The sequence below is a fragment of the Carassius gibelio genome, chromosome A16 (genome assembly GCF_023724105.1).
Source record: "Carassius gibelio isolate Cgi1373 ecotype wild population from Czech Republic chromosome A16, carGib1.2-hapl.c, whole genome shotgun sequence".
NCBI classification, from domain to species: domain Eukaryota; kingdom Metazoa; phylum Chordata; class Actinopteri; order Cypriniformes; family Cyprinidae; genus Carassius; species Carassius gibelio.
The window spans coordinates 8,016,070-8,030,019 of record NC_068386.1 but is presented as its reverse complement, the minus strand read 5'-3'; the positions used below and the strand labels follow the sequence as shown (position 1 = coordinate 8,030,019).

Sequence of the window (13,950 nt, the reverse complement as noted above, 5' to 3'; positions counted from 1 at the left end):
TCATAAATAACATCGATGGAGGGGGGCCCAAAAAATGCAGCCTGCCTAGTGTAGTCCATTTATTTAATCCGGCTCTGTTTATTAGCCTAATGTCTTGTTCTTTTGCAAAAAAAAATAAAAAAAAATAAATAAAAAATAAATAAATAAATTGATATTTATATTACCCTATTAATTGCTTTTCCTGTTTGAAATATTTCTTTAAAAAGGAAATGTTGCTGAAACGCCTTAAATAGTTTAACTGTGTCAATTCCACATCCATCTTGTTTGTGGCAATTAACTTATCCCACATTCACTTGTTTTTAATGTTAGACTAGAGCAGGCGAGTCTATTTGTAACGTGATTTGTATTTCGTCACCGGTTATTTTTAGCGTACAGTAGCCTATCCTAACCAATTATTTAGTGTATTTTTTATTATAAACACACTAATTCGTAACGCAAATAGTTTTGCACTTTACTGCACTTTGTTATTCTTCTAACTATGGCGGCCATGAATCGGAAGTCAGGAACCGTTTGAATAATTTTCTGTTTTTAAGGTACACTGATTTCGCACATTCAGATACAATAGCTTTCTTTTGAGATAAAAACTGAATGGATAGTGTAACACAACGGGGCATGTTGTCACAAACTAAAGTATGCTCAATGAACTGTATTTTTTCAAAATACAATATTAGTGTAAATGCAATAGATATTGTCTTTCCAACCAAGACTGTTAGTGCCCACACAGTAGGAGTAGAAAAAAATACAGTAAAAACTATAGGCTACCGAAAATGATTAAAAAGTGTGACAAATGCTAAGCTATTATAAATGTCAAATAATAATAATAATAATAATTATTATTATTTGTAAATTACTGAAAGAAAGAGGCTCGTGAAATCTCTCCATTCACACGCGAGCTGATGGATGACTGTTATAGATGCGTGATCTCATTATATATTCAGTGCATTCTCTCGAGACCACTGAAGACCTCACGAGTAACCGTGATACTTAGAGAACGCCCACCTACACCACATCTGTGTCTTTGTCTTTTGCCTTGGAGCACGCAGACGTGAGATGATCGCAGGATAAGGATGAATTCATTGGCAGTATCGGTGTTAAAACAGCCGCTTGTGTTCTCAGCTCTTAATGCAGCAGATGATTGTGTTGCGTGGACCGCGCGCACTGACTTCTGTCAGAAACTGTGATGTTTCTTTCCCCTAAGCGCTGGGATCAGTTTTGATCTGTGATTTAAGATGCCGAGGTTCCAGCATTTAAACAGCACTAGTATGCCAAATCACAATTATGAATGGAGCTACGAATACTACGACGACGAAGATCCAGTGTCTTTTGAGGGACTCAAAGCACATCGATGTAAGTCTGTTTGCTGCATTTAATCCATTATAGCTTCATGTGTTTTATCCAGTTTGTCATCTTTGTGTTAACTGTGGGACAATGGTAAAATACTATAAGAAGCATACTTACATTAAAAACTTTATCCGGCACACAGCACGGTAATCGACAATCATGCAAATGTTTATGAAAATATATTTTAAAATGTATGCGTAAATATAATAGTTTATAGCTACAATGTATATATTAAGACATTAAAACAGCATTGTCATCTCTAGCATGCTATATTTATATATATATTTGTTTATAGATTTTTAACTGACAAGGTTGCATGTTGCATGCTAGAGACGTCACTGCTGTTTCAATGTCATAATATACAGTACAGTGTAGCTATAGACTATTATATTTACACATACATTTTTTTTATATATTTTCATAAACATTTGCATGATTGTCTATTACAGTGCTGTGTGCTGTAATGTGAGTAGAGACAGCAAAAAAAATAAAAAAAAATAATAATAATAATTCCTGTTTCAATGTCATAATATATACAGTACAGTGTAGCTATAAACTATTATATTTACATATACATTTTTCAAATATATTTTCATTAACATTTGCATGATTGTCTATTGTGCGCCGTAATGTAAGTAGAGACAGCAAAAACAACCCAAACAAAAACAAAATCTGTTGCATTTTTACATCACTCAGATTTGTTTCTTCCTGCAGATTCCATCGTGATCGGCTTTTGGGTGGGTCTAGCAGTTTTTGTCATTTTTATGTTTTTTGTTCTGACTCTTCTGACCAAAACAGGAGCTCCACACCCAGAGTAAGTATATATTCTAAAATCTGTGAAATACCAGTTGTTTATCAGGCTTTGTAACAAGGACAGAACAGACTAAACTAAAGTACAGACAGTGTAAATTCCCAATAGGTTAGTTCACCTCTCTCACATCTGCACCACAATCACAATGTACTGTACCGAACCAGCATGGTTTTTCTGTTTCCCGCTGCCTGCACTTTGGCCGCCTAGATGTCTCATTATCCTTGGCTTCAGAGAGAGCTCTGTGTGTGAGTGTTTGTGCGTGTTTGCGGCCTCCCTCACTCTCATTAGTTCTCTGCTAGGTCGGTGTCTCTGATTTAACACTCCTTTAGACCAACAAAGAATCTTTTCAGGAAACTTTGATTAAACCAACAACAGTCTGAAATCTTGGTCCAATCAGCAGGAAAAGTCTGGCAACTTTAACCTTCATAAAAATATAGGCACTGCTATAATCATGTTCATGTTTATTAATGTGCACAAATGCACCCAATATGCATGCACATGCACAAAAACACCAATTATCTCTGTCTGTGTTCTGGTAGCTAGCCAGAATTAATTTCAAAGCAAATTAGTCTTCAGTAATGCCCTCTTTGTACATTCAAATGTATTGGACAAATAATTTTAACTGCGTTTATTGTTTATTGTATATAATTACACTCAGTTAAATTAGTAAAGCACTATTAGTCCCCATCCTCTGGTCTAATGGAGCAGGTGCGTATCTCAGGGGCCGGGCTGACAGTCTGTTTAGTGCTCTTTTAATTAAACTGCTCTATAGATGTGAGTCATCCATTAACACAGACCAGCAGAAACCTCTTACACTCAAGATCATTGAAAAGAGAGGATAGGAATATGTCTCACACACACACACACACACACACACACACACACACAGATGGAGGATGTAATATAAGATGAGGGTACTCCCACACACCAGAAGCAACGATGCTCATTTCACCTCTGTTAGAAAAGGGAAATAAAGCTGTTTTAACCTGCTGATGAGGTTTTGAGTTCAACGCTCCTGTCTCAATCCCACAGGGCTGCGGAGCCTTACGAGAAGCGAATACGTCTCACAAGCTGCGCCGAGGGTCTGGGTCGCCGATGTGAGGTGGATGCCCGGACGGGTCTCTCTCGCCCATTGCTGGAAGAATCCCGGTCTTTTTTTCAGTGTTACATTAATGAAGAAGAGCGAGAAGGAGGCAGGGCCACTGCTGGTGCTGGCCACGGACGTACAGGCAGCAGCACCTCCAGAGACCAGGTGGAAACGGTCGGGCTAGTCCTGCAAAGTATGGTCATGGAGACCAGAGCAGAAAGAGAGGCGGCGCTCCTGGCGCATTTTAACATCCCCAACTTTGTGAACTCAGAACTGAGCTCTGCATTGGGGGATGAAGATTTACTACTGGGCGATCCACCGATCATAATGGAGGAGGACCGCCCACGCTGTACCCATCATATCATTGACTAAACCTCCAGTTTGAAGATGGCCTTTATGCACTCATCATGGCATCATTATTGTTTTCGACTCAGCCCATGATCTCTGAAAATGGAGAGTGGTGGTGTCTTGCTTCAAAAGCTCTGCTTTCGCAGTCTGAGCTTTAAGGCTGAGCTATTTTCTGACATGGGGTCTATAGTGATGCATGATGTCAGTCTTAGAGATAAAAGAAAGATGGGAATGCACGAATGGGATTTGGCGAATGTGTTCTTGACAGCAGTGACAGCAAGCTGAAAGACTGTTGGGAAGTCTGTGTTTAGAAAAAGCTAAATATTTATAGAAAAAACTACAACAATGAAATCAAGGATGTTGTTTCTGGTTGTGGGAACTATGTCTTGATGACATACTTCATTTCTACTATCAGCATGATTAAAGAAAATCTCTTGATGTGCAGTTGGAGGATGTTTTTTTTTTTTCAAATCCAGCATTGTACTTATGTAGCCTAATGGCAAAATTGCAGCAATTTGGTATTGCACTGCCTGGTTCTCTAGGCCTGTCGTGTGAGCAAATGCCTGAGTAGAAAATAGTTCGCTGTCTGCACTTGAAAGCTGAATCAGTGGCTTTCTGCAGAATATCTGCAGTATACTTGCATACTAACTCTCTGTAATTGTCACAGCTGCCTGAACTGCCAGAGCAATCAAATATTCAGTTCTGTCTCATGTTTATTTGAACACCTTTATGCCAATAAAATTGAGTGCAAATCTTCCTGTGGTGAAACTTTCATATAAATCTCTAACCCTAAGAATAAATCTCAATGAAAGCATGTGTTATTACTTTTTGATCTGACATTTGACAGGTGAAAAACCAAATAGACGTACATTGATGGACCATACGTAGAGTCCAGAACATTATAGAGACTTTTTCAGAATGTTGCTCCCTAGCAACTACTCAGAAAACCTTAGTGACCTCTTTGCAATGTCCTGGCAACCACTGAGAACACTCAGGAGATATATTTAGCACGAGAAAGCACCACTTATCTCTTTATGAAATATATATATATATATATATATATATATATATATATATATATATATATATATATATATATATATATATATATATATATATATATATATATATATATATAAAAAGGTTAAAAATACTATTGTAGTATATAGTGTGGAATTTTGTTGATCCCATACAATGTTTTAATACTTTAAAAACTCAGGACATTATTATTATTACTACATTACCCATAATTATTCACTAATCACTAATAGGATCACTAATACACTTTCTATTTTGTGATTTTACAAATGTAAGTAAATTTGCCGCTTAAAATGCATTATACTCCACGAACTCTCCTCAAACGTATAATATGTGCTCAAATAAATTCTATTATGTCAGGACCCTTGGTGTTTATAAACAGTGATGCATGCTGGTCAGCTCTTATCAATCACACAACACAGCAGCACCATCTCCAGCCACTCATGTAATTTATGTTCTTTTAGTAGTTTATTAGCATTCAGACCATGTCCTTTGAGCCCAGCACTAAGGCGGGCAATAAATAATGACGTCTGCAGTATTTGTTGTGTAAACGTACTTTTAGGTTGAGCTTTTTAATCCAACATTTTTTATAACTCTTATGTGGGTGGTGTATCAACAACAATTTTACTGCTGTTTGTTCAGGTTTTCTGGATTCTGCTCAAGCGGATGGTGTAAAATCAATGAAGCAGGAAAACGAGACCTAATGTCCAAATAATAATTAACTTTAATACAAAATAACATTGGGATATGTGCTGCAATTACTAACGCCAAATTTGATGTTACACACCCTGCATGTTCCTTGACAATAATGAAATAATCTTTACAATACATAATTATCAGTGTTGGGTATAGTTACTTTGGAAATTAGTTAGTTAGGTTACAACGTTACCATCAATTAAAAGTAATCAGTTATGATACAGCGTTACCTATTCATAAAAGTAACGCGTTAGAGTACTCATGCGTTACCAAAAATTAAAAGCCGTTTGCAGCGGCTCACACATGACAGACACAGCCCCCGACCCCTTTAAATGCACCTAGAAGTCGTGACTCCCGACAATGAATAACATCAGTCATCCGACTAAATTAACACTGCAGGATAACAATAACAGGAAAGACAGTCAGCAATCGGCTATTCCACATTGCGTTTTATTTATTTATTATCACAGAACGTATTATTAATCAAAATTCGCACCTAACGTTACCCAGCCCGGGTAGCCTAGGCTACTGTATATTATGAGCACCACAAGATAACTCCTGATTTTTCTTTAACTTTAAATAATGCAGTTATCAAAGTACAAGTATGCTTACTTGTAAACACAACCTTAAACAGGCTTGCAGATTTAAATCCATTTAGAAATGATGAACAACCAGCCAGCCAATGATCTAACAGAAATTAACAGCTGCCTGTCAAACAAAAATGATAACAAACCGAATTAAATCCTTCACTGCCACACAGGCAAATGACAAATCGCTTAATAGCCGAACTAATTATTATTAAAGTGTCACTCACAGTCACAAGCCTAAATTCGCTTGAACACAGTCCTCTTACATTTACTCTTCAAAGTAGTGATTAAAACGTAGCGTTAAATTTGAGGTAGAATTTTTGGCGGTCGACAGAAGCTTTTCACCAAAGCAGAGTGTGCATTTTACCGTTATGTTCTTTTCTTTTTCGTTGACACATTGAAAATAATGTGCGTACTTCCATAAACCAAACGCTGTCCTCTCTGCTATCTTGCCGGGAGTTCGAAAAAAAAAAAACCACACACACACACACAGGGTCAGGCGCAGGGCACAGACGCATCACAGCCATTGACTTTACGATCACAGAGCTTCGGCTCCGCTGATACATCCGCAGGTGGCACAATAGACCTAGTCCTACTGTCTGACAAAGAGCAGGCTGCAGTCGGGATTTTCCTTTCCTTAAAATAACGGATTACTTTTTTTTTACAAAATAACGAAGTTACTGATTACTTACGCACGAAACTAACGCGTTAAGTTACACATTTCAGGAAAAAAGTAATTAGAGTACTCTAACGCGTTACTTTGTAACGCGTTACCCACAACACTGATAATTATAAATATTTCCACAAAATTAGCTGAACAATGATTAGTGCTGTCACAGGAATTCTGCTAGCCAGAGTCATAGAAATATGTATGCGCACATCCTGGACTGTTCTGAGAGGCGCAAACACAGCTCAGGATCGGAGGGGCAGGTATGTGTGGCTGTGTTCATGGACGGGACTGACTACAGCGAGTTTTTTCCAGCGCTTCACCTCACCCGGCTGCTCCTGTTCCACCACCCGCCTTGTGTCTGCAATAACCTGGAAACGGCACATGACAGCAGTGTACTCGATCATAGTGCAGAGGATGTCAATCAACAGACTGCCGTTGAGATCCATTATAAACAACTATATATACTGTACATCACCAGAAAACTAGACGTGCGCTTACTGTTTACAGTCCATGTGTGTGAAACTATAAGATACTGTATAAGTACACATTAAGAAGTTTCGGGTCAGACAGAATTTTTTGTTTTTTTCTTCTTTTCTTCTTTTACAGAAATCACTTATGTGCATCAAGGCTGCATTTATCTACCTAAAATACAGTAATATTGTAAAATGTTGTATGTTTTGATATGTTATTTATTGCTGTGATGATAAAGCTGAATCTTCTGCTTCAGGCTAGTGAAGTGTCTAAGTTCAGGACTGTGAGCTTCTTTGGCCTGTTTCACCTCTTCCAGAAGCTTAGAGAGCTATTGGCATACACATAACAGGAAATAATAGAGAGAAAGATGGAAACAAAGTGATCACTACAAAGTCTCACTACCTGATTTTGCAGGGTTTCCTCTCTGATCTTAGACACAGCCAGAGCATCTTTGGCTCTCTGGAGCTCGTTTACTAGCCCCTGTAAATGCTGCACTGTGATCTGCATAGAGAAATTCAGAATTCAAAGATTCATTACATACAGCCTTTATCCAAAGCGACTTAGAATTATGCAAATTTATTCTTAGCAAACAAACCCGTGGCCTGATGTTTCGAGTACCATGCCAAGGCAACAATTAGCACCAAATTGATGTGCAAAGCCATATAAACAGAACTGTTGGAGTGACCGACCTCCTGTGTGTTCACTTGATTGGTGAGTTCAGCGACTGAGGAGGAGGAATGCTCAAGGGCATTTCAAGCCAAAAGGTGTTCAATCTCTTTATGATGCTAAGCCTTGACCGAAGTTAGCTGCTCAGAATTCTGCTTCTGAATTGAGACATTTTGGTAGTCTTGGTAGTCTTACTCATCTTGGGTAGCCGGGAAAGTCTTAGTTTTTTTTGGCTGTGCCCAAATGCCGCTTGGGTAATGTCCCTGAACCTTTGAACAGTAGTTTAAATCAGCAGATACATAGTAATTATGCAATTTATCGCCAAGTCTTATATGCCGTTCTCATGGCAATTTCTATTTCCACCATTCATATGGACAAACAGCGGGGTTTAGAAATTAGAGAAATGATGCCATTCTTACAGCACACTCAAAGCCCTGTCCACTTGGGACTTTAAATAGAAACCTAATTTTCTCTGCAAACTTATTTGCCAGAAATAGATGGATCCACCTGTGAGCTCTGGTAAAAAACATGCTTGGAAAAAAAGAGAAGTAGTTTGAGTGTTTTTTTCCATTACTAATTAAGAACGGAAACAGTGTCCTTCAGTCCGTGGGCTCTGGGGCACCATGTCCCAATAGTTTATACTTGTTTTGATCCTATATATTGTACTATTGACTGAACAGTCAGTGCTTTTAAACTAAATTCCTTTTGCTCTATTCAATACTGAATCTGAAATGAACACTTTGATTCTGTGATACTGTTGTTCCATGGTTCTGAGCCTGTGTGTGGCTGCTTCATTGCAGCCTTCTAGTTTCGCCACCAATTGATGGACATGTCTCTCCACAGAGCTGCTGTCTGGTTGGAATGAGGGGCAGTTGGGGGACAAACATCTAATCCATTATTTTCTGTGCCGGTAGATGAAGCGGCCAAGATCAGGGATGGCAGGGAGTTTGGATGACTGCGTCTCAAGAGCTCTTCCATCTGTTTGAGCTGAGACAGGAAATGGGAACATGAGTGAAATCCATTCATGATTATTTATAGTATTATTTAATTATTGGATAGATTCAGTAGACATAAACAGGAACATTTGAATGGTTTGGGAAATGTTGCAAGCCAGACTCGAAACCTACATGAACAACACGACTCAAAGAGAATAGTGAGAGTACACTAAACGTTGAGCCAGTTGTATACAAAGCTACTAATTTAGTCATCCAGATGATCCATATCTGTCTAAGAAAGGAGTTGTAACATGAAGAGGATGTGGCAAGCAGAAAGTGCTTGGAAAGCTGACTATTCAGGCAGATGGTCTGTTACTCACAGACACGGTTGGATAATTCCACCTCAGGAAATAGAGCACAAAAAGAACGTGCCCCGAATGAGCAGTACCTGCAGAATGAGACAACAAAAATATGTGGAGAGGCTCTGTCTGACCCGTCGTTCCAGGTCTGGATTCTTTTAGCTTCGCTCGCTCTCTCTTTTGCCTTTCTTTGTTGCTCATTGGCCCTCCTGCTGACCTCCATTTTTAGCTTTTCCACCTTCTCAGTGGTGGCAGCTCAGAGTCTAGCTGCATCTTTGTCTAGTAGTTCCTGGTTCTCAGCATACCACTACAGTCTCTTCTTCAGCTCTGTGACTTCCTCCCGATGTTTCTCCTGGAGCATCTTTAATTCGAAACCTTTATCACCTGGCAGATACATCCAGATGATTGTTGGCATCAAGATGACAATTACATCACTGAAAATGGACTACCGCATAACACTTCCAAAACTGAAGTTCTACCTGATGTAGAGTCCCGCCCTTTCCTCACCATCTCCATGTCTACATGCAGGGCTTGTTTTAGCCAGCGGATCTTGTCTTGCAGTCGCTGCTCCTTTTTCTACATTCAAAAACTTTTGTGTCAGGAGATGAGTGCATTTAAAATGTGGCTCATTAGATTTTGGGAACAGAACTGATAATATTATGTACTGCTGACTGGTCAACTCTGCAATGTTGAAGCTTTGGTCAGAAATGCTTCTCCCTCCGATGGTTCTTTGAATAATCTTCATGTTCAGTTGGTCCCTGGGAATTGAGTATGCATTGCTTTTATAACAGCTGCTGCAAAGAACAGCATGAATAGTAAAACCCCGCTGTGATATGTATTATATCACTCTACCAACACACTTTTAGAGCACTGACCTGGTGAAGGCCAGCTCAGTGAGAAGTCTCTGGTTCTCCATGAACAAAGCCTCCTCGTTTTGTTTGCTTTGAGCGCTTTCATTTGCAGATAAAGCTTCTCATTCTCCTTTATTGTTAAAATCATCAGAAAGAAGTTTCAGACGTGTTTTTATGCCGAACCTATTTGGAGCATATGAATACTAATGACCAAAATGCAAATATATTCAGTGCATGTATTACACTGAATATGGTTCCAGATAAGAATTAATTGGATTTGGTTTCTGGAAAGGCCATGAGTTCTTCTGTAATTACAGGAAATGAGAGAAGTAATGATCATCGTTATCCTAAATTCCAGTAATAGAGGTAATAGTGTCATTTTAAAAGAAGTGTGTTTAATTACATGCCTCATTATACTGAAATGCCATAAAATGATTCTAAAAAATGAGAGAATGATTGAGTTTTGAATTGTACCATTCACTGACATTTGTAAGACCTCACCATAAGAAAAATCCAGGAAAAGGGATAAGAAAATGAAACCTATATAATGTATGCATGTCACAAGGGCCTTGTTTCAGCATGCTTCATTCTAATGGATGTGAAAAAATGAGCAGAGACAGAGAGAGAGTGACTTACCTGATGGTAACCCTGAATCAGAATCTCCTGTTTCTTCATCTCTTTCTCTATCAGCTTGAGTTTCACTTAAGTCACAGGGTCCCAAGCTTCACCAAAAGTCCACTTTCATATGTTACTGGCCTCCTCAGCATGGTGTAGCTATAGAATTAGAACTGAACAGTTCAGAACTGGGATGAATTGCTTGCTCAGAGTCTGCAAAGGTTACTGGATGCAGTAACTACATACCAAAACTACTAACTAAAATTTATTTTTCAAAGCATGGAAATGGTTACATTTTTTTCTTCTTCTATTCAACGCAATTTTTCTTTTTTTGCTACATTGCTACATATATGCTATCTTCCTCTCAGTCAATCTCAAATAGCTTTGGTAAGTCCAATTCATTAAGCCGGTTCATTTAGACAGGTTCATGTAAATGAACTGCTTACAAAACAACCAGTCATCATGTGTTTGTGCAACAACTGTTTTTGTAGTGAAAAAACATTTTGTTACAGTTTAATATGGCTGTATATCACAATGATTTCACTATGGCAGCTAACTGTAATGAAAATAATTATGATTAATGATTTAAGTGTATTTTTTTTGTTTATGTCAGTAAAAAATGTCAGGTTTATTTCACACAAAGAAAGATGAAAACATTTATACTCTCCTTATTCTAAATCTGGAGGAACAATTTCATCACCTCCTTTGAAGCTGGTAACCTGCCAAAAAAGATTTTGAGTTATATTAACATAGCTTTTGGTTCTCTCAGATCATATTCAGAAAACCTCCCAAGAGAGATAACTTGTAAAGTATGGAGCATTTATATAATGCACTACTGCATTAGAAAGTGCATTTCTGTATCTTAAACAGTAGAGTAATGCACTGGCAATACCAAGGTTGTGGGGAAAATGGCCTTTAAGTTCATGCTTTAAGTTTTTTTTTTTTATTCTGAATTACAATTATGTAAAGTGAACAATTAAAGTAAATAATGGTTATGATTATCTTAAATAAGCCTAATTAGATTAAAAAAAATTACTAGGTGGTTATTTAACAATTTAAGGTCACATGGTGTAGTTTAAGTGGCTCATTAAGGAGTGAGCTGTGAATCATAACCATTGTGCCCTTAACCTCATACATTTATGGTAGCATTTGACAACAACACATGTAAGTCACAAATCAACTCTTTCTTATATCTGTTGTCAATAATCATTGTCAACATATTTCACCAGATGGGGCAATAAAATGCTGCGTGCCCCCATGTCCTGTTTTAAGTTAATTTACTGATGAATCCAAGGGTCATTATTTGCTAGTGCAACAAAAACACAAAATATAGTGAAGTGTGAAGTGACATGGTGAACCATACTCTGAATTTGTGCTCTGCATTTAACCCATTTAAATGCAAACACATACAGCAGTGAACACACACACACCATAGGCAGAGCAGCCACATATATATGTTTGCTGTAGACATTATGATTGCTTTATCAAAGCATACACCCGCAAGGAGCTTTCCTTTTTACCAAACGCACTGATTGTGGCAAACATACTATTTTCCCCACATTCACATAAAGGAGAGGTATTGACTTTTAACAAGAAATAAGTTCATATGTGCTTTAAGGCTGGATAAATAGGCCATGAAAATAGATGAACTTGAGTGTTTTTTAAGTTCTCTGTCAGCAGCATTTATAAAGTAGTAAAACGGACAGATCCCTAGGGTCGTACAAAGTCTGTACACACAAAATTACCCACCCGTGATGTAGAGCCTAGGAAAATTATCCCTCAAAGAAACAAAACTTTTTTTTACATTTCTGAATATATTATATAAGTTCTACAGATAAACAGGGGTTAACCTTTTATTACCAAGCAAGCAAATATGGCTGTGAATTTAACAGTCATCTTTACCCGAAAAAATGTCAAGAAAAAAGAAAAAAAATTTAATATAATTTTTTCATAAAACTAATTGAGATTAGTTATTAGATTATGCTTCCTTTTATATTATTTCGCCCCTAAATTCTCATTACTGTAATATATAATAATAAATGTAATAATTGATTAACTTTTTTATTTTGGTGATTGAATTTTTTAATGCATCTAAATTTGACGTAAAATAAAAATTGCTAACCGACTGACAGCCCTATTAAATGTTTGCATTTAATTAAGTTTTTTTTTTTTTTTTTGTATTTAAGTTATGTCACGGGTCATGAAAATTTAATACAATTTTATAAAATAAATGATAATAAAAATATAAAAGTAATTTCATATATGCAAAATTCAGTTTGGATTATATTATTATTTTTATTATTTGTTTTGTATCTTTTAATTTTGGGGTTGAACGTGACAGTTTTGGTGACGTTAACCCAGGTACCTTTGACTGTTTGACTGCCTTTGAGTCTTTTTAGGGGGCCTGCTCTCAGGTTTTCTGTCCTTTGCTGATGGAACAGGAGTAAGCTGTGAATCATCACCATTGTACACGAGTAAGAGTACAAGAGTAAGCTGATGCAATCATATTGGTTCTGGCAGGAACTCGAGAAAGAGAGGTTAATATTCCATTATAATCTTCATTAATGTGATTATTAAATTTGATGTGAATAAAGAAGCCAAGTAGTTAAATTATACGTCATTTACTTTGCAGAGTAGGTGCATCTATTTTTCTATTTTCATTTCTCAAAAATTACAGGATCTAATTTATGGATTAAATTCATGAGGCAAATGACTCATAATAGCAGTGTCTCTAACCTGGTGCTTCTTGGGTTTGACAGGAGGTAGTTCCACAGAGGAGCTGTCCTGTTCCTGCATTAGCCATTTGATCTCCTCAGCGATGCTCTTCTGAGTGTATTGAAGAGAGGCTGGATGTTTCTGTCCTTTAAGACTAGCTGCATTTCCCCCTCCACAGCCCTCATTCGCAAAACTGAAAGGGATCTCGTCTGTAGTCATCCTTAATGGACTATGATTCTCACTGCCTTGAGGCAGAGCCTCACTGTAAGACAAATAGTTCTAAAGCTGCTGAAATGAGAATATATGACTCATAGTGTGTGAAGGTAACTAGTTAAGGGCTAGAGAGAGAAGCCATGTGTGAATCCAGAGTCTGGTCCAATCGGCCGCATCAATTCCTCAACATTGGATAAATCGTGGTTGCATAAATGAGTGACAAGAGCCTGGTGACCAAAAATGTCAATATGGCTGAAGTCACACTCTAGCCAGTTTTCCATTGTAGGCTTTATTTAGAATCATAGGGCTTTGGAGTGCATGGCCGTGACTCTCTGGGCCTTGGTAGTAACTAATAAGCTGTCTCTCACACTGAAGCACCGACATACTATCATGTTGTTCATATACAAACCTCCTCAGCAAATGCAAAGCCATTTATCACAGATTTTGACTGTCATCCATGGTGAAATTGTAAGCTTTTGTTTGGGGTTCACCTAAATTTACATAAAGGGGTCATTTGATGTTGCTTAAAAAAGAAAATTATTTGGTG

The 13,950-nt window shown here is 37.6% G+C and overlaps 1 protein-coding gene across 1 annotated transcript; it reads left to right on the top strand.

Moving 5' to 3' along the window:
* Positions 1 to 493: 493 nt before the first annotated feature.
* Positions 494 to 4,342, top strand: LOC128030490 (melanocortin-2 receptor accessory protein 2A-like). Its single transcript, XM_052618172.1, has 3 exons — positions 494 to 1,347; positions 2,056 to 2,155; positions 3,185 to 4,342. The coding sequence occupies exons 1-3, from the start codon at positions 1,230 to 1,232 to the stop codon at positions 3,609 to 3,611; spliced, it is 645 nt and encodes a 214-aa protein (XP_052474132.1). The 5' UTR covers positions 494 to 1,229; the 3' UTR covers positions 3,612 to 4,342.
* The last annotated feature ends 9,608 nt before the right edge of the window (positions 4,343 to 13,950 follow it).